This window comes from Scyliorhinus torazame, chromosome 2, assembly GCF_047496885.1.
Source record: "Scyliorhinus torazame isolate Kashiwa2021f chromosome 2, sScyTor2.1, whole genome shotgun sequence".
In the NCBI taxonomy this organism is placed as follows: domain Eukaryota; kingdom Metazoa; phylum Chordata; class Chondrichthyes; order Carcharhiniformes; family Scyliorhinidae; genus Scyliorhinus; species Scyliorhinus torazame.
In genome coordinates, this window is record NC_092708.1 from 116,603,423 (window position 1) to 116,628,723 (window position 25,301).

Here is a 25,301-nt window from a genome sequence, read left to right on the forward strand (position 1 = left end):
TGAAGGTATCTAGGGATGGGCAATAAATGCTGGCCTAACCAGCGACACCCACATCCCGTAAATAAATAAATAAATATATATATATATATATATATATATATATATATATATATATATATATATATATATATATATATTTTTTTTTTTTTTTTTTTTTTAAATGACTGGACATGGATCCACAAATGGAACCGGATGAATTTGGTGGAGGAAGTCAAAAGGGACCTGCAGAGGTGGGGCCCTGGCAGGGAGAGAGCTGATGAACAAAATGAACTGCCCAGGTTCCTCTTTCTGTTCAGATCCCTCCCGATCTACATTCCCAAGGCCTTTTTCAACACGGTAGGCAAACTAATCATGGCGTTTGAGTGAGGGGGTGGGTGAAGGAACTGGGAGTAGAATGGGTAAAGATGGAGTTCCTGCATAGGGATGTCCCTCAGAGCCCTAGTCACAATTGCTCTCCCATCACCCCCCACCCCCAAGTACTCGAGAACCCCCAGTGGTAGTCATCATGCTCTGGACATGGTACCAATGAGGCAACACTTCGGTCTAGCCTAAATGTCCACCATGGCCCCCATCTGCAACAACCACAGGTTTACTCCCACAATAATGGGCGGCACTTTCAAAAGAGACAGGACGAGGGGACACCGATGGTTAGGTACATGTACAGAGACGAAAGGGGAATTCACGGAGAGGCTCCAATTGCCAAAGGGAAACGAGCTAAGACACATACAGGTCAAAAACGTCCTCCATAAGGAAACAACAACATACCCACCAGATACCAGGACATTCTTTAGTCAAAGAACTGCTGGACAAGGGTGACCTAGGGAAGCGAAACTGTGTGGATGACTATCGGAGGAGGTATATTCCCTCTTGACGAAACAAGGGAAAAACGGGAGGAACTAGTCATAGAAATAGGGCGAGTGCTCTGGAGCGAAGCACTGCACGGGGTAAACTTCACCTCCTCACGGGCAGGGCTTAGTCTAACGCAACTAAAGGTGGTGCAGAGCGCACCTAGCCCGAATGACTATGTTCTTTCCGGAGGTGGAGGACAAATGTGAAAGGTGCCAGGGAGGCCTGGCCAACCACACCCACATGTTCTGGGCATGCCCCAGTCTTTTCAGGTACTGGACGATCTATTTGTGAGGCAATGTCCAGGGTTGTGGGAATGAGGGTTGAGCCATGCCCAAAAGTGGTGGGTTCAGCCAGAACTCTTAATGGGGAGGGTGGGCTGGAGCTCGGCAGCACCACCCAAGGCTGCAGGTTGGCTATCCAATCTCACAAAATTTCTCAAACTGGAGTAAATAAAATTTGCCATCCGCGGGTCAGAAAAGGACTTCCACATGACGTGGAAGCTGTCACCAACTTGTTCCAAGAAAAGCGAGGGGGACAAGGGACCAAAATTGTAGATAGATATGAAAATATGAGCTCAGGCCAACTAGGAATTGCAACAAAGGTACGAAAACCTGAATGCTTCAGTCTTGAAAGGAAGAAGAAAGTATCGGTTGTGATTTGCAAAATACTTAGTGGAGGAGAGAAATTTCATCCTAACCAATATTTTCAAGTTAATCCATGACTTCAGGACAAGGAGACACAAGTACAATTGGTGAAAAATCTAATTCAGGACTAAAATCAAGGGTCATATCAGAGCACCCACTAATATAGAAAAGTATCTGATAGGGCAGTGGAAACAGGAATCATTTAAGTGACAATTGGATGTTTATATGACATGGGGTGGTATTCAACTTTCTATGAAGTGGGGAAATAACTCTGATTGATAAGTTACATGTTGATAAATTTGCTCTATCCTCAGAAAAGCATTTGGTTTTATAGATGTCATCATTCTTTGCAATCTAGCAAGTGGTCATTTTCATGCTTGCTTTGCTCCTCCCTACCCCAAGGTCAGAAGGAAATTGCAGTATTGAGAGATAAGAGTTAGCTCAGAGCAAACCGGGGTGATTACTGTGGCCACAACACAGTACATTGATATAGATATGATTTTAGAATTTGTTGCTGCATGGAAATTCTTTCAGGACATCTTGAGCAATTAAAACAAATAAAATTGATTATAGAATCATTATGAATTGTGCTATTCTTTGGGAAACTCTACCATTTTCCCATGTAATTTAATACATATTTTACAAGTCAATCCTAAAAATTTTCTCTATCGAGTTCTTAGTCCATCCATATTTTGTGAGGTTGCGGGTGCTACATCAGAGTATATTTGAAATACATTTTTAACCAAGCAATAAGGAACATGGGGATAGTACATGAGGGTGCACTGTGTGGCCTACTCCTGCCGCTTTTTAAGTTCTTCGATGGAAGAAAAAGGTGACAAAAATCACTTTACCAAATGTTCTCCCTTGGACAATACAAGGAGAGCCACGGAATTCCAGTTGATATATTACAATAATTGATGTATAATTATAAATGCCTGTACTCGCTCTTTGAAAAGAGCCATCTAATTAATCCCACTCTCCTGCTTTCTTCCTAGCCCTGTGCATTCTATCCAATGCATTTTTGAAAGTTACTAATGAATGTGTTTCCACCACACTTTCAGACAATGCATTCCATATCACAACAACTCACTCACTGCATAAAAAAAACACAAAAATAATTGTCACCTCTGATTCTTCACTAATTTGCGCTATTTGGCTACTGACCCGTCCTCCACCAAAAACAGATTCTCCTTATTCACTCTATCAAAACCATTCAGGATTTTGAACATTTCTATCAAATCTGTGCTTAACCTTCTGTGCTCCAAGGAGAACAGGCCCAGCTTCTCCACATAACTGAAATCACTCGTCCCCGGGTACCACTCCCAATAAATCTTTTCTGCATACTTGTCAAGCTCTTGGCATCCTTCCAAAAGCATAGTGCCAAGAATCAATGCACAATATACCAGCTGAGACCTAACTAATGTTTTATAACTTGTTCAGTAAACTTCCTTTCTTTGGTAATCGATGTTTCGATTTAGAAAGCAAACTATCTTATCTTTTTTTTTTAAACTCTCCAAACTTATCCTGTGCCTGTATTTAGAAAGCGAACAATGTTTTTTTTTAACTCCAACTTATCCTGCCACATTCAAAGACCTGTATCCATTTATCTCTAGGTTTCTCAGTTGGACTATTTAGTTTATATTAACTCTTATCACACCAAAATATATCACTTCACACTTCCCTGCCTCAAATTTCAACGTCGGTGGACTCCCATTTCTTCTTAAAGTCTGCTAATATCCTCCATTTTGCTTAGTACATATCTGAGTTTTGCAAATTAATTATCTAAAAGAGTCATAGTCCCTATTTTGAGCCCTGGGCAACAGCACTGTGTAGTTCCCTCCAATCTGAAAAACAACTATTCACCACTGCATTCAGTCCTCTAGCCAATTCTGTATGTGCATTGCCACTTTAATCTCATTTTAATTTCAAGTCTATTTTGGTACTGTCAAATGCCATTTCAATGTGCATATACACAATCGCACTACCCACATCAACTCTTCCCATTACTTCAAATGCCTCACTCCAGTTAGCCAAACATGTTATTGACTTTCAACCTATAATTTTTAAAGTTAAAATTAATTCAGCCCAGGTTTATAGTCTAACTGTTTTCCCGCCACTAACATTAAGCTGACTGGCTTGTAATTGCTGGGTTTATCCACCTCCCTTTTTGAACATTTGTAATCGCCCAGTTCTCTAGCACCACCTCCACATCCAAGGAGGATTGGAACACGTTGAGAGAGTCTCTGCAATTTCCACCCTTACTTCCCTTAGTAACCCAATTTTTTTTTTTTAAATAAATTAATTTTTTTCCCAATTAAGGGGCAATTTAGCGTGGCCAATCAACCTACTCTGCACATCTTTTGGGTTGTGGGGGCGAAACCACACAAAATCCACACGGACAGTGACCCAGAGCCGGGATCAAATCTGGGACCTCGGGGCCATGAGACAGCAGTGCTAAATACCGTGCCACCCTGCTTCACTTTCCTCCGTAACCTAGGCTGCATCCTATCCAAACCAATTGATTTCTTTGCTTTGAGGACTACTGACTTTTGAAAATACTATTCTTAGGAAACACTGAAAAACAGATGGTAGCCATACCTGGTTCACTATAGCCATCCCGTAAATGCTGAATGAGACGGAGGATAACTCGAGGAAGTAGATGTTCCGACATCATCATCAGTTCATTCGGAACAGAAGGAATATTTGAGCATGTCGCAGACCGATGTCTTTTACAAAACCTACAAGAATTTTTACAATAGGTTATTTTATTGGTAGACAAAGAGGAGTAGAAAAAAAATACAAATATACAAGACTACACGGAAATGCTTTCAGGATGCTTTGAATCAATATCTGAAGTTTGCTTCTGGAGGTGCGATCAATAAATAATAAAACTTTCTTCTCTTTTAACAGCGGATATATTTTGACAGTTTTACGCCAGTTGCCAGAAAATACAGTACTGACATTAAAAAAAACTGACCCAAAAGTTCACTCTCACCAAATGTATTAGAGGTGCCTGTAAAAGAACTGACACTCCTATAGTTGGGAGTGAGGGATAGTTGCTGAAGCAAGGACAGCTCTGCACCTGGCTGATCTTGGGAGTCTAATGCAAATTTCACAAAATTTGATCCTCTCACCTTGTAAGATTCCCACCCCAAAAACCTCATTTCTAGTGCATTAATTTTGGCATCGTGATCCATTATAGATTTTTCTTTTTGAACATACAGATTTTTTTAAAGTCAAAGATTACAACTCCCACATGCATTCAGCATTCTCCAAACCATGAGGTATCCTTCCCATTCTAACTGTTCCTCGAGAGTGCCCAATATTTCCAAACTTTTTGAGCCTTTATAGTGCTCACAGATCCAGATATCACATCCAGTATTCCCAGATCTCAATATCTTCATGCAGCACTGCCAGATCGCAAATGCTTCTCTGTGAAGCCAGGTCCTCTCACAATCACTGTTGTAGCACCTCATGCATCTCTCTCCAGCGGTCAAATTCAGGGATTCCCACTCATCCAGTTTAAACGCATCACAGGATCCCACTTGATGCTACCACAACCAGCAACTCCAAACCCACGACCAATACCATCTAGAAGGACAAGAGCAGCAGATACATGGGAACCCCACCACCTGGAGGTTCCTTTCCAAGTCACTCACCGCCCTAACTTGGAAATATATCATTGTTCCTTCGCTGTTGCTGGGGCAACATCCTGGAACTTCCTCCCTAACAACACAGAGAGTGTACCTACACCTCAAGGACTGCAGCGTTTCAATAAGGCAACGCACCATCTCCTGAAGGGCAACTAGGGTTGGGCAACAAATGCTGGCCTAACCTACATCCCGTAAATGAATTTTTTTAAAACGTATTTCAAGCCTAATCTTTTCCCAGATATCATCCAATAAACTCACTCAGTCCCCAAGCACTGCAGATGGAGTTTAATAATGCTACAGAACTATCACCCAATGATAAACCCAGCAGTGAACTTTCAATTGTGTGTATGGACTGGTTAGAACATTTGAAGCCTAAGGGCTAAAGGGAAAGGGGCAGAATTATACCATGGATAAGGGATTTCACTCCATAGAAACCAGAGCATCCGGAGGAAACCCACACAGACACGGGGAGAACGTGCAAACTCCGCACAGACAGTGACCCAAGCCGGGAATGAAACCCAGGTACCTGGTGCTGTGAAGCAAGTGCTAACCCCTGTGCCCCTCAAGTGAATCAGGAGGATTTTTTTTTTTTTTTTTTTAAATTAAATATTCAAACTTTAAAATGGGAATTTTATACATACTACTTTTGTATTCCAGAAATGTATTTTTGAAGTATCCACACAATATAAATTTAACAATGGAAACCTTTAATTAATCACTTGAAACATTTAACTGGGGCAATGTTTTGTTCTTTTCTGGGATGGCAGCATCAGTGGCAAGGCCAGCATTTGTAGCCTGTTGCGACCGAAGGCAATGACTCCACATGTAGCTCGACAGACAGAATACAACAAGGTTTATTTCCTCACTCTCCACTCGCCTTCAGGGCCCTCTTCGCCGACCTACTCCCAGACCGGGGTTTATATCCTGCGGGGGATCCTCCAATTGGGAGGAAACTCCACTCCCTAATCATCTGGGGAGTCTGCATTCCAAGGTGTAGGAGAGGAATCTAATACAGTGCAGATGAAGCTTCTTTGGGGGTTGTAACACTGCCCATCATTGCTGGAGAAAGTGATGGTGATTCACCTACTACAACCGTTGCAGTCCATCTTGTGTATCAGATACAGTCACAATGCCGTCAAGGAGGGAGTTCCAGGATTTTGACTCAGTGAAAATTAAGAAATAGCAAATAATTCCAAGCCACAATGGTGCATGTGGTTTGAAGGAGAACGTGCAGGTGGTGTTCCCATGAGTCAGTTGCCTTTGACCTTCTAGGTAGTAGATGTTGTGGGTTCAGACGGTTCGAAGGAGGCTTGGCGAGTTGCTGCAGTGCGTCTTGTATTTGATACACACTGCTACCACCCAGTGACGGAGGGAATGAAGGTTAAGCTGGTTAATGGGGTGCTGATCAAGCTGCCGTTTTACCTGGCTGGTGTCCAGCTTCTCGATTGTCGTTGGAGCTACATTCCATCACACTCGCCCTGCAGATGGTGGTTAAGCGTCAGGAGGCATGCATGTTACTTGCTGCAGATTTAAAATGTCTGACTGACACTTGTAGCTAAAATATTTAAATGGCTGACACTGGACCAACAATAAAGAGGGGGGCATGGTAAGAGAGTGATTAGCACAGTTGCTTCACAGCTCCAGGGTCCCAGATTTGATTCCCAGCTTGGGTCACTGTGCGGAATTTGCACTTTCTCTCCGTTTCTGCGCGAGTTTCCTCCGGGTGCTCCGGTTTCCTCCCACAGTCCAAAGATGTGCAGGTTAGGTGGATTAACCATGCTAAATTGCCCCTTAGTGTTCAAAATAGGTTGGATTGGGTGGGGGCATGGGCTTAGATAGGGTGCTCTTTCCAAGGGCCAATGTAGACTCGATGGGCCAAATGGCCTCCTTCGGCACTGTAAATTCTATGAGATGTTGATTCGACAATGGTAATGCTAGGGCGGCACAATGGTACAGTGGTTAGCACTGCTGCCTCACTACACCGAGGACCCGGGTTTGATCCTAGCCCCGAGTTCGATCCCAGCCCACTGTCCGTGTGGAGTTTGCACATTCTCCCAGTGTTTGTGTGGGTCTCACCCCCACAACCCAAAGATGGGCAGGGTAGGTGGATTGGCCACGCTAAATTGCCCCTTAATTGGGAAAAAAAATGGGATAGTTTAAATTAATATATAAAAAAATAAAAATAATGGTAATGCCATTGAAAGTCATGGCATATGGGTAGATTGTCACTTAAATGTTGCTTGCCACTATCAGCCAAGCTTGTCCTGCTGTACAGAAACATGGACTGTTTGGAGTCATAAATAGTACTGAACACTGCAATCAGCAAACATTCCCACCTCCGACCTTAAGATGGAGGGAAGGTCATTGCTGAAACAGTTGACGATGGTAGGAAATTATCCTGAGGCCCTCCTGCAGCAATGCCCTGGGGCAGAGAAGACTGGCCTCCAGCAACCACAACCATCTTCCTTTGAGTCAGGTAAAACCAGTGAAGAATCTCTCCCTCGATTCCCATGGACTTAATTATCCATGATGATACACAATCAAATATGGCTTTGATGTCATGGTCAATCAATCCTTCTCACCTCAACATTTGATCTTTCAGTAAATCTAACCAACACAATTTTGAACACAAATTTTTCTCTCATGCACAGACGCTAAAGATTACCTCCAGTTTGTGAACCATACCTACAGTGCAGGAGGCCTGCCAAACAGTCCATCGAATCTGCACGGACCCTCTACTATGAACACCCTATGGAGGCAGAATCCCTACAGTGCAGGAGGCTACAATCGGCCCATCAAGTCTGCACCGACCTAGGCCCACCCAACCTGCACATCTTTGGACGCTAAAGGGAAATTTGGCATGGTCAATCCATTCTCATTACTTGATATTGTACTGAGATCGAACAAAAACTCTGGTTATTGTATTCAGCTTATATGGAACATAATCACAAACCCTTGCATGTCCAGAATTCAGAAATAGAATAAACACCAAGAGGCCCATGTTACCCACCTCCAACATGCTTTTTCGCATTCTTTGTTTATTTAGTTGGCAGGTAGTGTAAAACTATTCTTCTTTTTTTTTTTTTTTAAGGTTTTTGCACAAGACATTCTTTTTTCTAACGTCACCAGTCACTCATCTCACATCACCCATGGTGCACCTTTTTCTACTCAAGTAGTTAAACGATAGCCTGATCAAAGAAACATAATACAGGGTGCAGAACTCTTCCTCCAAATACTTAATTGAAATAACTCACGCGCAAAAAAACAAAGCTGAACAACTTTACAGAGATAAAGCAATTGCAAACCATCCACTGGTCTATTTATACAAAATGCATGAACAAAAAAGAGTTTCCTACGCTCCTTTGTTATAAAAATAAAAACACACAACTTACTAAGCAGCGAAGGTTACAATAAGTAGATTCAGACTTTTAAACCTCTGATTATGTTTTTGTTGGTGCCACAAAAACAGATCACCAACTGTGCAAGAGGAAGACTTTGTTGAGAATTTCTTCCCCTACAGTTCGAGTCAACAATACACCTTTCATAATATTTGCGAATAGCTACTTCCACAATACTGTGAAGACAAATGAGACCATCCCTATTAACATCCCAAGATGCAATCCAATCAGTACACTATTTCAGCTAACTAACCTCTTCCCATTGTTTCATGGCTAAGTAACATTACTGCTGTAAAGAGGCAGCAGGGTGGTGCAGTGGTTAGCACTGCTGCCTCACGGCACTGAGGACCCCCGGTGCGATCCCGGACTTGGTCACTGTTCATGTGGAGTTTGCACATTCTCCCCATGTCTGTGTGAGTCTCACCTAAAAACCCAAGGATGTGCAGGGTAGGTGAATTGGTCATGCTAAATTGCCCCCTTGTTGGAATAAAAAAGTTGGGTACGGTGTAACAACAGGGATTGAGCCATTGAAATCCCAAAATAAACCTTTGGCAACGCAAGATTAACTTCATAGGAGATAATCCAAGCAGTATAGAATTAAAACATCCACCTCTCTCATCTTCACACAGTCTGACTCCCAACTCTTCCATTCCGATTTCTCAGTCTCCATTTCTAGGGTATCAATGCATATTCACCACAATCTAGGCTTGTCCAACATACAGTCCACTGGCCAAGTCCAGCCCGTCAAAGAAATGCATCTGGGCAGCATGGTGGCTAGCACTGCTGCCTCACAGCTCCATGGTCCCGGGTTTAATTCCAGGTTCAGGTGACTGTCTGTGTGGAGTTTACACTTTCTCCCAGTGTCTGCGTGGGTTTCCTCCGGATGCTCCAGTTTCCTCCCACAGTCCAAAGATGTGCAAGTTAGGTGGATTGGCCGTGCCAAATTGACCCTTAATGTCCAAAAGGTTAGGTGGGCTTACTGGGATAGGGTGAAGGCATGGGCTTAAGTAGGGGTGCAGACTCGATGGGCCGAATGGTCTCCTTCTGCACTGTAAATTCTATGAATCTATGGTCCACTAAACAATGTTCAAAATACTCAAGTAAAAGTGACAAGATTCTGCAAGGAGCTGCTCCTCCAAATCACAAGCTGATTCTTAGCAAACACAGCCAAGAAACAATTCATGATTGCAGGAGCAGGAAGCAGTGGGAAGGGGAGCAGCAGAACTGAACCAAAGCATCAAAGCAACAACAAATCTGGAGGGACGGAGTTACTGGGTCCAAGGGGCTGCAGGGAAGCATCTGTCTGTAAGGTGGAAGAAGCTGCGAGGGAGTTTGCCTCACAGAGTGCAAGAAAGAGACTGAAAGAGTGCTTGTCTGCAGAGGTGGAAGAGGCTGCAAGGAAGAGCTTGCCTCGGGGGGGGCATATGTGAAAGAGGCTGCGAGGGGAGATTGTCTGACAGGAATGAATTGAAACCGATCAGTAATTGCTCTGACAAACCAGAGATTATTCTGTCAATTTCCCGTAAACAAGCACAAAATTGACATGTTGAGTTTCCGAACAGAACAAGATTCATAGATTTGTTTCTAAATTGTTTTTGTTTACATCAGATTTGCATATACAGGGACTTCTGGTGGTGGCTTGTAAGAGGAAGTCGCACGTTGGGTTGCTCCCACCAGAGTCCTGAGTTTTGGATGCTTTTCACCCATTTTTTGTGGGGAAAATTGCATCAACTTGTCCCCATTGAGTGGTTGGTGGAGGATCCACCAGGAGGTTCAAGCACAATGAAGGGTGCATGGGCCAGGAAGATGGTTGAGGCAAGTGAGCTGGGAGGGGCTGCCTATATAATGGTGGATGCATTGACGGAGGAGTTCAAATGGCAGTTCAATAAACACATTATGAGATCAAAGGAGGGAGATGCTGGAGTCCCTCAAGCATTCGGTGGAGGACTTGCTGGCCCCGATAAGGGAGATACTCGGAAGAATATCGGAGACAGTACGGGAGCAGGGTGAGGTATTGAAAGGGCTAGAGGATGCACTGTGCCAAAATGGCCAAGATGGAAGATCGGAATAGGGGCCTGAGAGCAAAGGTGGAAGACCGTGCAAACCGGTCTCGGAGGCAGAACTTACAGATTGTGGGGCTGCCAGAGGCATGGAAGGTCCGAGGCCAACAGAATTCATTGCGAAGGTGCTGAGGAAGCTGATGGAGGGAGGCGGAAAATGTGTGCGTGTCCCCGTGAAGTTGGTTAGGGCCCTGCGATCACTCAGGCAGAAGCAACGGGTGAATGAGCCGCCGAGGACGATGATAGTGTGCTTTCATAGCTACCGGGCAAGGGCATGGAGGTGGGCCAGGCAGACACGGGAGACGAAGTGGGAAGGCGCTGTGATTAGAATTTACCAGGATCACAGTGGATTTGGTGAAAAGGGAAACTGCCTTCAATAAAGCAAGGCAGCACTGTATACAGGTGGAGTGCATTTCGGATTGGTCTACCTGGCAAAGTGGAGGGTCGCGCAATTGCAGATACCATTATTTCAAGATAGCGGAGGAGGAGGAGGCGTCCATTTAAGCAAAGGACTGGGACTTGGCTGGTCATGGCGGACGAGAGACATTGGGGCTGGTGGGGGACTATATTTTGAGAAATTTGTACGTTTTTGTTTGCCAAGCTGTTTTAATGCGCTTATTTTCTTGGAACTGGCTAGGGAGGGGGTAAGAGTTCAGGGGCTGGTCCTTTGGAGGGTTTGTTTCAGGTGGCAGGGTTGATGGGTGGTGTGGAGAGGTTTTTAATTTATTTATTTGAGTGGAAGGGGGACTCTGGTGGAAGGGTGACCCCGTTAGCAAGCTTTGGTCAACTAGCAAATAGGAGCAGGCAGTACAGTGGCTTCACAGTGCCAGGGTCCAGGTTCGATTCCAGGCTTGCGTCACTGTCTGTGAGGAATCTGCACATTCTCCCCGTGTCTGCGTGGGTTTCCTCCGGGTGCTCCGGTTTCCTCCCACAAGTCCCGAAAGATATGCCGTGAGGTGAATTAGACACTCTGAATTCTCCCTGTGTACCTCTACAGGCGCCGAATGTGTGGCAACTGGGGGCTTTTCACAGTAACTTCATTGCAGTGTTAATTTAAGCCTACTTGTGACAATGAAGATTATTATTATTACGGCCTGCCACCTGTTGAACCTGTGCAGGCAGGTTTCAGTGAGCCTAGCAGGTGTGATTAGTAAGGGGATGGGTAGAGTGGGGAAAGAGTTGATTTCGAGAGAAGTGGTGTGGGGAGGTTCTGGGAAGGGGGTTAGTGGCTGGGCCACCCATTGGGAGGGGGGTGGTGCCACCATGTATGGGCCTTGGAGGTGGAAGTTGGGGGCAGAAAAACAAAAAAGAGGGTTTCGAGAGCCCCCGATCCAGTTGGTGTCGTGGAATGTCCGGAGGTTAGGCCTGGTGAAACGGGTGAGGGTTTTCGCCCATTTGAAGAGTTTGACGGCCGATGTGGTGCTGTTGCAGGACACCCACTGGTGACTGAAGGACGGCTGCGCAATGGGTGGGTAAGTCAGGTGTTCCATTCGGGGTATGATAGGAGGGCACAGGAGGTGGCGGTTTTGATAAATAAAAGAATCTGGTTCCAGATGGAGAAGGTGATGAAACTGTGATGGGGGCAGTTTATGAGTATGTGATGGAACTGCTGGAGGGTAAAATCAGTGGTCTTGGTGAGCGTTTATGCACCAAATTGGGATGATGTAGGCTTTATGAAGAGGATGGTGGCGGCAATCCTGGGCATGCACACACACCAGTTGATTTTTGCAGGGGGGGATCCGAATACGGTTTTGAGGGAAGCCTTGAAGGTGGTGGTGAGGCGATTGCAAGGCGCAGGTGGATAGGAAAGCGAGGGGGGAATGGCAGCAGTTGGTGGCTGAGATATTGGAGGTGGATGCAAAATATTTGGAGGACTCTTCCCCAGAGTTTTTGGCAGGCAGAAGGCTGTTGCGGACACAGCTTGACCGGATGTCCATGGATAAGGCAGGGTGACAGTCAAGATGGGTGAGGGAAGCATGTTTATGAGTATGGGGAGAAGGCCAGCAGGCTGCTGGCATACCAGTGCCCCGGGAAATGGGAGCGTTTGAGGATGCGGTGGCTTGGGGAGTGCTCCCAGAAATGATGAGTCAGGCCTCCATTTCACTCCTTCTGAAGGAGGTGGCAAGGAATTGGGCACAGCTTCAGAGGCTAAATTTTACAATGCCTGCCGGTGTTTCTGCCAAAAGCGCTCTTTGTAGGGATGGAAAGCATGTTTGTCATTTATATGGCAGGGAAGGTGGCCAGGGTCCGTAGAGAGTGGTCCTGCAGAGGGACTGGCAGTTGGGCCGCGAATGCATGTTGGGTTGATGGGGGTTAGCATTGCAGCCTCACGGCGCCAAGGTCCCAGGTTCGATCCCGGCTATGGGTCACTCTCCGTGTGGAATTTGCACATTCTCCCCGTGTTTGCGTGGGTTTCGCCACCACAATCCAAAGATGTGCAGGGTAGGTGGATTGGCCGCTTAATTGGAAAAAAATGAATTGGGTACCCTAAATTTATAAAAATAAATAAATAAAAGTACAAAAAAAAAAGAGACTTGCACACATGTTGCACCAATCTGCAGTAAGAAAACTCCACATGGCTGCAAGCCTGGAGTTGCTGGATTGGAGCACTGACCTTCAAGAAATGCTCTGCTGTTCCTTGGCAGACAGTATTAATGCAGAAATTCCAACAGTGGCCCAGTCCTTCATCTTAATTCCCATTGATGGTCACAAACCGTCAGTCTGGGCGGTCAGATATACGTCAACAATCTTAAATCAGCCTTCCAGGCTCATTGCAAGCAGCTAGTTCAAGTGCTGGACTTGGCAGTGAATTGGGGGTGGTGGTGGTGGAAGAGGCTGTTATATAAAATATGACTGTGTTGGAGTGGAGCTTCACTCAATGTAGTGGGATTCAATTCTAGTGTTCGGTTGCTCTAATATTTAGAGGACAGCATGGAAGAGCAAAATCAAAAAAAAGAACGAACTAGCACTACATCACCCTTCACCATCTCAGGACTAACTTGCACGAGACCCAATACCCCCTGCGCTCACTGACCTACATTGGGTACTGGTCAAGGTACTCTTCAATTTCAATTTCTCAAGTAAGCTAATAAATTAGTCAACTCATTTGAAGTTTGTTCATTAAAATGCATGTTTTGTATTATCAATAGCGAGATGACTCTTTCCAAAATTTGCTTGCCAGAGAACAAGAAAAAAAATTCAAATTGGGTCCCTTGTGTGCAAAGTTGGAACCGCTGCTACAAATCCACCACTCTCACGGATACCTCGGCTACACTTCTATGCACTCCACTCCCTACAAGGACTCCATTCCATTGTTCTAAATCCTCTGTCACATATGTTTTTGATGACATAACCTTTCCTTCACTATGGTTGACAGGACCCCCAAAATATGCCTATCCCATTTCCCACACTTCTGCTCACATACCTTTCCCTCCCAAAGCCACAAGGGGTTTATATTGTCATCACCTTCCATCCTACCAACCTCAGATATTCAACATATCATTCTCTGCCATTTCAGTGGATGTCACCACCAAACATTAATCTTTATTAGTGTCACAAGTAGGCTTACATTTGCTTACATTACACTGCAACGAAGTTACTGTGAAAATCTCCTAGTCGCCACACTCCGACGCTGTTCGGGTACACTTGAGGGAGAATTCAGAATGTCCAATTCACCAAACAAGTACATCTTTCGGGACTTGTGGAAGGAAACCGGAGCACCCGGAGGAAACCCATGCAGACATAGGGAGAGCGTGCAGACTCTGGACAGACAGTGACCAAGTGGGGAATCAAACTGGGGTCCCTGGCGCTGTGAAATGACGGTGCAAACCACTGTGCTCCCCAACCTCCCCTCTCAGCATTCCAAACAAAAAGAGACCATTCTCTCAGTGTGGTTCACTCCTCAATCACCCACTGCCCTTACTTTAACATTTATGCCTTTTATGTCCTCTCTCTTCTGTCCAAGGCCCCAAAGTCACCTTAGTACACTGTATTTGCTGATCACTATGCTGTCTTCTCTACAATGAGGGGACCAAATGCAGATAGAGTGAACACTTTCAATCGCTTTCACTCACCTGCCATTTTAATTCTCCATCTTGCTCTCATATTGACCTCTCGGTCAGTATCCTGCAAGGTTCCAATGAAGCACAAAGCAAGCTCAAGGAGCAGCACCTTACCTTTCAAATGGGCACTCTGCAGTGTTCCGGTCTCAACAAGCAATTCAACAATTTCAGACCATAATCTCTGCCCAAATTTTGTTTCCTTGTTCTCTGCAGTTTTCTATCTTGCCTTTGTTTTTACTTTTGGCAAGTTACTGCTCATTATTCTCATATTCACTTCTCCTTTATACACATGTTCTGTTTCTTTACTTGCCCCATTACCACTCCCTTGGGCCCTGAACCACCAGCTCGGTTCTCACTTAAATCCTTCCTGTCTTTCATCACCCTATCATCCCTTTTGTTCTTTTTAATGTAAACTGACATACCAATGCAATACTAAAGGAGTGCTATCCATCAGACTGCTATCTTTCGGAGGTGATAAACCAAAGCCCCATCTGCCCATTGGAGTAGAATTGAAAATAAATAATCCATGACACTATTCAAAAGAGCAGAGGATCAGTATTGAAACGCTTTATCTGGCTATTTTCCTTGCAGTGCACAAGCTGGCAACTATGCTCCCTATATTACACCAGCAGTCAACACTCAAAAGTACTTCATTGGCTACACAGTACTTTTGTGACACTGGCCATGGGCCAAACAATAACCTGGCTGTCATGCGAATGGAGTGCTCCAGTGCTAGCCACACCTCTATCCAGTACAGCTACAACATTGGCATCTAACCGACAATGTGGAAAGGTAGCACAGTAGCTCAGCTAGGCCCTGTTCAAAAAGTTGAGGGGACAAATCTAACCTGGCCAATTACCGTCCCTTCATTCTACTCTCAAACAAAGCAATAACTAGCTCCCAGATGCTCAGCTCGAGTTCCACCAGGACTAACTGGGTCCAAACCTCATTACTGCCTTGGTCCAAAGACGAACAAAAGAGCCAAACTCCAGATTTTGAGTCTAGAGTGCCTGTCCTTGATATCACGGCCGCACTCAACAAAGTGCAGTATCAAGTTGCCCAAAAATTGAAATCAATGGCAGCCACAAGTATTTATCCAAGTCCTTTCACGTGAGAAAAAAAATCCTTAAAGCATTTCATGGAAGCATTAGAGAGCAAAAATTTAAACTGATCCACCAGAGTTATATTTGTGAAAATGATCAAGGGTTTTGTCAAAGTAGTAAATTTTAAAGAGGACCTTAAAAGAAGGAATTGGTACACTGGAATTCTCTAAATTTTTATGCCAGAGTTTAGGATCTTGGCAACTGGGCACGGCCACCAATGGTGGAGCAAACTTACGGTCAGGAAAGTCCAAGAGACCAGAATTTGATGAGTGTACATTATCTCAGAGGACTGTAGGGCTGCAGGAGAAAACAGAGATAGGGAGAGGTTTTGGGTTGGTCATCTATCCCAATATCTTCTTCACACGTTTGTCAAATTGGTTTTGATAACACACATGAAGGGCTACCTTGAAGCCGTGATATGAATTTCACCCTGTTGTATCATCGTCGCCAACTGGGAATAGATATTACAATACTGCACACTGGAACTCAATCAACTTGTCTCACTGCATCGTTCCCAATCAAAAGCCTCCTTAAAAACTTTCTTCAACTAGGCCACCAAGTCTGCTCCACAGCTGTCAATTCCAAAAGCAAAATAATGCAGGTACTGGAAATCGGATATAATAGAAAATGTCCCGGCCATTTGTGGAGAGAGAGAGAGAGAGAGAGAAAAGCAGTTAACGTTTTAAGTCAATTCAAATGTCACAAACCTGAAAAGTTAATTTCGCTTCTCTCTCCACAGATGCTGCTGTTAGGTCGATTTAATATTTCCAGCATTTCTGTTTTTGTTGCCCCAGTTGTTTCTCTTAGATGTGTGTTAGCTTCCCCATGCTTTAATGTTTCGGAGACGTTTCGCTCCGTCAAAGGAACCGTTACAAGTGTTGATTGTTAACATTTACAGCGATTTGCACGGGCACCCGCATCATATATGTACTTAAAATTAAGTATGCAGGTATACCAAAACTTTCAGTAGCCAATATTTAATCTAATGTCCAGGACACACCATTTACGGTCGTGTGCGAATTCATACAGAATTTATATTCTGCAACAAGAAGCATACCAGTTCACTGATTGCATGTTGTTTGGCTTAAAGACATCAAAGTTCTGAAGCTGCCAAACTTTCAGGTTTCCAGAGGCAAAATGTAAAATTCTTGACATTCTGGGCAGGGATGTTCCAGTAAAGTTACTAGATGTGTCCTAACATTAAAACGTTTAAACTAATAGACAAAATAAGGATTGACCGGAACGTTTATATTTGTCGAACTGTCCTAATTGTTAAGAAAGCGGATCCAAAAATAGACTTGCGAACGAGGGTGGAAGAAAATCGATGGGGGGGGGGGGGGGGGGGGAGAAGACAAACTAATCTTATACACGGATCCTCCGCGTTGTGAAAAGAGTTTACAAACAACTGGCCTGGAGGTAACATCGACAACAAGACTGGGGATGGTCTGTAATCTTTGAAACACACACACACACAGATAGAAGTCACATTTATAGACAAGAGCTGCTTTCGCAGCCTGAGTGACAGTCGCTAAACCGGGAGACCATGCGAACAAGTGTCGGCGGGGAGGGGGAGATGGACCACAGGTCGCCGCGCTTGCTCCACTTACCCACTGTCCCGCATCACACTGCTGTCCCCGCAGTCACAGGCCCCGCCCGCCTGGCTCCGAAACATGTTGAAGTCGTGACCCGTGTGCTCTCCGGCATTGAAGCACTCGGCGCACAGGGACATGCAGGGCGAGATGCCGCATGTCCGGCAGCGATAGGCCACGAAGTTGGCCGTCCACACCAGGCCGCACAGAGTCGCGTTGTCATAGCCGCGCACCATCTGACAGAAATCGTCGAAGCTCTCGCCGCCGGCCATCAGGCACTTGCACCACTCGATCACCTCGGCCTCGGCCACCGCTCTCTCCGGGCATAGCACGCTATCCAGCAGCTCGCCCAGCAGCTGCGCCCCCCGGCCGCCCTGCCCGCAGCACTCGGCCTTCAGCAAGGCCGCCGCGCTCCTCTTGTCCCGGCACAGTAAAGACGCCGCCATGGCGGCTCCGAGCCGGTGAATCCGACCCCCTCCGCTTATTTATTTTGTTCTTGGAGCAGCCTCTCGGCAACTCTCGCGAGGCTACAGCTCCCTCCCGGAAGCGAATGGAAGGTCGGCGCGCCTCCTCCCGGAAGCGAATGGAAGGTCGGCGCGCCTCCTCCCGGAAGCGAATGGAAGGTCGGCGCGCCTCCTCCCGGAAACGCATCCTGCCACGGTTCAGGATGACTTGCTACAGGGGGAAGAGACCTTATGTTCTGTACTCGAACCCCGCAACCTGAGCTGGTTGTCTGAGCCGCCACATATATAGTTAGATGTACGCGTGACTTCCCATTTCTTGACGTTGAAAAAAATGCACAGTCCAACCTCTTATGGAGAAATAAACACGTCTGACCTTTCAGAAGAGCGGAGGAAAATTAGAAATGTAAAAGGTTCTGAGAAAGTGAAAGTGGGGAAAGATGGCCAACTCTTGAAATAAGGGTCGCTTCGACGGGGTGGGCTTAAGAAACGAGTCAATGAACCAAGTACTAGGCACACTCCATTTAACAACTGAAGTGTGCTCAATAGAGCTATAGCAAAGTTACACCAAAGAAAGGTCGTTCAGTCTGTCGTGTCTGCTCCAGCTGAAAAATAATAGCCGCACATTCCTATCCCACCTTCCAGCACCCAGTACGTATCCTCGCAGGTTACAGCACTCCAGGTGCTTTTTTAAAATTAGTTGAGGTTTTGCCTCAACATGTTGAGGCAGCATATCCTCCCCCCCCCCCCCACCGGACGTTGGTACCCAGTTTCTCCAAATCAAAATTGGTGTGTACTTTTTGGCCATGTTTACTGTTTTAATAAAAATATTTATTCCAGACACTTACCATCCTGTGGGTGTAAATGATTTTTCCCCTAATATCCCCTCTAATCCTACCAATCACTAAATCTGGTAATTGACGTCTCCACTGGGGAAAGTAACCTGTCCATCTGGACCCCTCATAATTTTCTAGACCTCAATCAAGTCACCCTCCTCTCAACTCAACTCAACCTCCTCTGTTCCAAGGAAAATAACTGCTCCCAATCTTTCCTCATAGCTGTAATCTTCAAGCCCTGGAAACTTCTTGAAAATCTCTTCTGTACTCTTGTGAGGGCCACGAAGAATCCAGCACAGGTTTTAAGGATACAAAACAGCAGCAGCAACTTCCCATGCTGCACACTCCTTCCTGCTGGTTCCTAATACTAGGAGTTTACTAATGGTTCCCCCCCCCCCCCCCCAAATTGGGGAAGCTCATACTCCCACAGGATTGTGGGATTGTCATTAGTCCCCAGCCAATGGTAAGTAGGCAGGTTATAACATCCCCCCACCCCACCCCACCCCCCCCCCCCCCCCCCACCCCCAAAGTCCAAGGAATCCACCGAAGACCCTGGCGAAGGAGGGCGTCTGACTCGTTTTGCCGCAGGCCGGACACCATTTGCACGCGACGCTGGATCAGGCGGCGTGTAACGAGACGGAGACCGGCGCTTCCGTGATGAACGGCGCAACGGTTGTACATCCACGGCCCGTGGACCCAAGGATTCCCCCTCTGATGCATCCTGTGTCTCCATCTCGGAGTCAGAGTCTGCTGCCTCCGTCATGTCAGCGTCTCTATCTCCATTCAGTTCTGTAACGACCTGCGCAGGCTTCGAGTGAGGCACCAGTGGAAGATTGTGAGGACTACCTTCCCTGGTCTCTGCGGCTGTAGAAATGAGCTCCGGGGGCGGGGAATCTTTTGAGGGGATAGTCTTCTGGACCGAACGTGGTCTACATGTTTGCGCTGGAGACGACCCTGGGCTTGCACCTGGTAAGATATAGGACCCGTTCGGCAAAAGATTACACCAGGAACCCACTGGGCACCACCAGCAAAATTCCGAACGAACACTGGGTCACCAGGCGCAAATTGCCGAATCGGCCGATGCCGAGAAAATCCCTGTCCCTGCCGTTCTTGTGTGCGGCGTACTTTTGCGCCAATGTCTGGGAAAAGCATACTAAGGCGGGTGCGAAGTCTCCGGCCCATTAGGAGTTCTGCGGGAGCTAACCCAGTCACCGCATGGGGGTGGTCCTATACTTAAACAAAAAGCAAGCCAGTCTCGTGTCCATTGATCCGGAAGACTGCTTCTTTAGGCCTCTTTTGAATGTCTGCACTGCGCGCTCTGCCAACCCATTTGAAGCCGGGTGGTATGGGGCAGTGCGGATATGGCGTGTGCCGTTCATCTTCGTGAACCTCGCAAACTCCTCACTCGCGAATGGAGTGCCGTTATCCGTGACCAGCACCTCGGGGAGGCCATGCGTACTAAACGACAAACGCATCTTTTCAATTGTTGCGCAGGACCTTGTCCCCTGCATCTTATGCACCTCTAACCATTTAGACTGGGCGTCAATTAATAGAAGGAACATGGATCCTTGAAAAGGGCCTGCGAAATCTGCATGCAAGTGTGCCCAAGGCCACCCTGGCCATTCCCAGTGATGTAGGGGCGCGGCCGGCGGAAGCTTCTGATGCTCCTGGCAAATGGAGCAGTTTTGGGCCACCTTCTCAATGTCGGTGTCGAGGCCTGGCCACCAGACATAACTCCGGGCCAACATTTTCATTTTGGTCACACCTGGATGCCCATTGTGCACGTCTCTTAGTATCAGCTCCTGGCCTTTTTCCGGGACAATCACGCGCGTCCCCCACAAGAGGATGCCGTCTTCCACGCTGAATTCTGACAGCTTGGAGGAAAATGCCCGCAACTCGCCTGGGAGCTGTCTATGCTGCCCACCATACAGGACTATGTGCCGAACCTTTGACAGGACTGGCTCTGTCTGGGTCCACTCACGGATCTGTGATGCCGTGACAGGCAAGGTGTCCATAAAATTTAGGGTTGCAACCACCTCACTGGTCGTGGGGGTCGACATGGGGCCAGTCGATAAAGGCAATCGGCTCAGTGCGTCGGCATTTGCTATCTGCGTACCTGGTTTGTGCTCCAGAGAATACTCGTATGCAGCAAGCAACAAAGCCCAGCGCTGGATCCGTGCGGAAGCAATGGGCGGTATTGGCTTATCCTCTCTGAAAAGTCCCAGCAGAGGCTTATGATCAGTCACAATAGTGAAATGGCGGCCATACACGTACTGGTGGAAGCGTTTCACCGCAAAAACCACTGCCAGGCCCTCCTTCTCGATCTGCGCGTACTTTTTATCCGCTGCAGTCAATGTGCGGGAGGCAAAAGCTATTGGTCGCTCCGCCCCGTTCTCCATCTTGTGGGACAGGACGTCCCCAATAACATACGGGGATGCATCACATGTGACGAGCAAAGGCTTTCCAGGATCATAGTGGGTTAGTAACCCAGACGACGACAATTGTTGCTTTACCCGCCGGAAAGCGGTTTCTTGCGGCTGACCACAAACCCAGGTGTGATTTTTCTTTAGCAGAAGGTGCAAAGGGGCCAGAGTAGTTGCCAGATTGGGGAGGAACTTCCCGTAATAGTTTACGAGACCGAGAAAAGAACGAAGATGCGAAGTGTCAGTCGGGGCGGGGGCCTGTTGAATTGCACGCACCTTCTCTGCGACGGGGTGCAAACCTTCGCAGTCCACCTGATAACCTAGGTAGACTACTTCCTTTGCCTGAAATACGCACTTTGTGCGACGTAAATGGACTCCAGCCTCCGAAAGGCGTCTAAGGACAGCCTCCAGAATTTCCAAATGTTCCTGCTCCGACATCCCTGTAATCAAAACGTCATCTAAGTAGACAGCAACATGTGGTAAACCTCTCAAAATGCCCTCCATAACACGTTGAAAAATTGCGGAGGCAGAGGATACTCCAAAGGGCAACAGTGTATATTCATACAGGCCCCGGTGTGTATTAATCGTTACATATGGTCGGGAGGCAGGGTCCAGCTCCAACTGCAGGTAGGCGTGACTCATATCTAATTTTGTGAACGAGAGTCCACCTGCAAGCTTCGCATAGAGATCCTCTATGCGAGGCATTGGATATCGGTCGAGTCAGGAAGCCGCATTCACTGTAAGTTTATAGTCGCCACACAAGCGAACTATGGCATCTGGCTTCATTACAGGTACAATTGGTGCTGCCCAGTCAGCAAAACGGACGGGCCTGATAATACCCAAACTCTCCAAACGAGTGAGCTCCCCTTCTACCTTCTCGAACAAAGCGTAAGGCACCGGGCGCCTTATTTTCCCCAAACCAAGCTGGAATACATCTGGGTATCGTCCGAGCACCTCAGTCAACCCTTCAGAAACTGTTTGGAGGATGTGCTGCCATTGCAACCGCAAATGGCGCAACCAGTCCCGACCCAACAGGCTGGGCCCATGGCCGCGCACCACGATAAGTGGGAAACGCCCCTCCTGGCATCCATAAACAACAGGGGTCATTGTAGTTCCTGCAATGTCCAGTGGTTCCCCCGTGTAGGTGGCCAACCTGGCCTGTGAGTCAGTTAATGTAAGGGTCTGTATACCCTGCTTGATGCGGTCGAATGTCCTCTGGGCGATCACTGAGACCACTGCGCCAGTGTCCAACTCCATCTCAAGCGGGTGGCCATTGACCCGTACTGTCACCTTAATGGGGGCCACACGGGGAGATGCCACACAATGCAACTGTAGGCAGTCGTCCTCCGTCTCCACGTCCTCAGGAGTAGTTGCCACAGGTTCATCCACATGGAAGGTACGCCCCTGGGCTGGTCCCAGTTACGGCCCCTGGGCTGGTCCCAGTTTCAGTCGGAACGACGGCCAGGACCGCCGTCCGCGACGGGGTCGGCGCCTACAAGTCTGACACAGACATGGTTCCTCAGCCATTGGTTCTGGAGAAGGCTCCCTTCGGCGGGGAATGTCCGACGGCCACTGGCGTCAGTCCGGACGTTGCCTCGCCCAAGGTACCGCAGGAGTGCGGGGGGACGTTTTCGGACGGACGGGGTTGCGCCCCAAGGCATGCACTTCCATTCCCTGTAGCTCCTGCACTCCTCGTTCTGTGCTCCCACAGGACAATACTATTTGAATGGCCTGTTGAAAAGTCAATGTTGGCTCAGCTAACAACTTTCTCAGGGTGGCCGTATTGTTAATACCGCAAACCAAACGGTCGCGTAATATTTCTGACAAGGTCTCACCATAGTCACAGTACTCCGCAATCCTGCGTAGCCTGGATAGAAAATCAGCAAGGAATTCTCCAGGTGTCCTCTCAGCGGTATTAAATCGGTAACGCTGGACTATCGTGGACGGGGTTGGGTTAAAATGTTGCCCCACTATATTCACAAGTTCATCAAACGTTTTGGTGTCCGGCGCAGCTAGGTACGTAAGGCTCCTAATCACACCAAACGTATGCGGGCCGCAGGCGGTGAGCAAAATGACCACCTAGCACTCGTTTTCGGTGATATTGTTTGCCCGGAAATAGTAACGCATCCGTTGTGCGTACTGGTTCCAGCTTTCCAGTGCAGCATCAAAAACATCCAAACGTCCGTACAGAGGCATGGTATAATAGAAAACAACTTCCAACCTGTATCCAACAAAAATCCAGGGAGGTGGCTTCAGCAGTGTAGACAGCTATTCACTTTAACCTTCGTCACCAGTTTTGTGAGGGCCACGAAGAATCCAGCACGAGTTTTAAGGATACAAAGTAATAACATTTATTTACTATAACATATACATATATTATATATAACAACAGCAGCAGCAACTTCCCTTGCTGCACACTCCTTCCTGCTGGTTCCTAAACTGGCCAGCTTTATTTATACTAGGAGTTTACTAATGGTTTCTCCGCCCCCCTCATTGGGGAAGCTCATACTCCCACAGGATTGTGGGATTGTCATTAGTCTCCAGCCAATGGTAAGTAGGCAGGTTATAACATGTACTTTCTTCACAGTAATTCTTCACAGTTGGGCAGCATGGTAGCATTGTGGATAGCACAATTGCTACACAGCTCCAGGGTCCCAGGTTCGATTCCGGCTTGGGTCACTGTCTATGCGGAGTCTGCACATCCTCCCCGTGTGTGCGTGGGTTTCCTCCGGGTGCTCCGGTTTCCTCCCACGGTCCAAAGATGTGCAGGTTAGGTGGATTGGCCATGATAAATTGCCCTTAGTGTCCAAAATTGCCCTTAGTGTTGGGTGGGTTTACTGGGTTATGGGGATAGGGTGTAGGTGTTGACCCTGGGTAGGGTGCTCTTTACAAGAGCCGGTGCAGACTTGATGGGCCGAATAGCCTCCTTCTGCACTGTAAATTCTATGATAATTATGTCCTTCCTGTAATGTGACCAGAACTGTACACAAAACTCCAACTGAGGCCTAACCAGCACCCTGCACAGTTCCAGCATTACATCCCTGCATCTGTATATTATACCTCATCCAATAACGGAAAGCATTCCATATGCCTTTTTAACCACCTTATTTATATGTCCTTCCACCTTCAGGGACCTGTGGAACACACATTCCAAGGTCTCTCAATAGCCTCCCATTCATTTTGTATTCCCTTGCTTTTCTTGCCCTCCAAATACATTACCTCACACTTCTCTGGATTGAATTCCATTTGCCACTTTTCTGTCCACTCAACCAAACCATTGATATAATTCTGGAGTCGACAGCTCTCCTCTTCAAAATCAATGATATGGCAAGTTATTGTGTCATCTGCAAATTTCCCAATCTTGCCTCCCACATTAAAATGCAAATCATTAATATATACCATATACAGCAAGCAACCCAATGGAATGCCACTGAAAACTGCTTTTGATTCACAAAAACATCCGTCGATCATTACCCTTTATTTTCTGCTACTGAGCCAATTTCCTTTGATCCCGTGGGCTTTTACTTTTCTGACCAGTCTGCCATGGTGGCCTTGACCATATAGGTCACATCCACTACATTACCTTCATTAATCCTCCTTGTTACTTCCTCAAAAAATTCAATTAAGTTAGTAAGACACAACTTTTGTAAACAAAACCATGCTGACTGTCCATGATTAATCCATTCTTTCTGTGTGACAGTTTATCCTGGCTCTCAGAACTGATTCTATGGGCAGCACGGTGGCACAGTGGTTAGCATTGCTGCCTCACGGCGTCAAGGCCCCAGGTTCGATCCCGGCTCTGGATCACTGTCCGTGTGGAGTTTGCACATTCTCCCCGTGTTTGAGTGGGTTTTGCCCCCACAAACCAAAGATGTGTAGGGCAGATGGATTGGCCACACTAAATTGCCCCTTAATTGGAAAAAAAGAATTGGGTACTCTAAATTTATTTTTAAAAAGAAAATGATTATTAAAAGATTTTATTCCTTTCTCAGGGCATCCGCTATTTCCTCCCTTCTTTTAACAGCCTGGGTTACAGTCCACCCGGTCCTGATGAAACTTCTTCAAAGATGTCAGACACTCCAGTGCTTCATCTATCATTATATTTATTGTATCTAATATTTCACAATCCTTCTCATTAACTAGAATGTTTGCATCATCCCTCTCCTTTGTGAAGACAGAAACAAACTCTCATTAAGAACGCTCCCATATGAAATGAAAATTGCT

The 25,301-nt window shown here is 46.6% G+C and overlaps 1 protein-coding gene across 5 annotated transcripts in view; it reads right to left on the reverse strand.

The window, feature by feature from the left end:
- The window catches only part of ubr3 (ubiquitin protein ligase E3 component n-recognin 3), a 606,570-nt gene extending 588,686 nt beyond the window's left edge, over positions 1-17,884 (reverse strand). For 3 of the 5 annotated variants that reach the window (XM_072475858.1, XM_072475857.1, XM_072475856.1), the window contains exons 1-2: positions 17,376-17,880; positions 4,092-4,231 (exon numbers count right to left, since the gene is read on the reverse strand). In XM_072475858.1, the coding sequence (XP_072331959.1) occupies positions 4,092-4,231; positions 17,376-17,803 (568 nt within the window). In that variant the 5' untranslated portion in view covers positions 17,804-17,880. Of the gene's footprint in view, positions 1-4,091; positions 4,232-17,375 lie in introns of all 5 variants that reach the window. The other 2 variants (XM_072475854.1, XM_072475859.1) reach the window with 2 other exon arrangements.
- Positions 17,885-25,301: the final 7,417 nt, after the last annotated feature.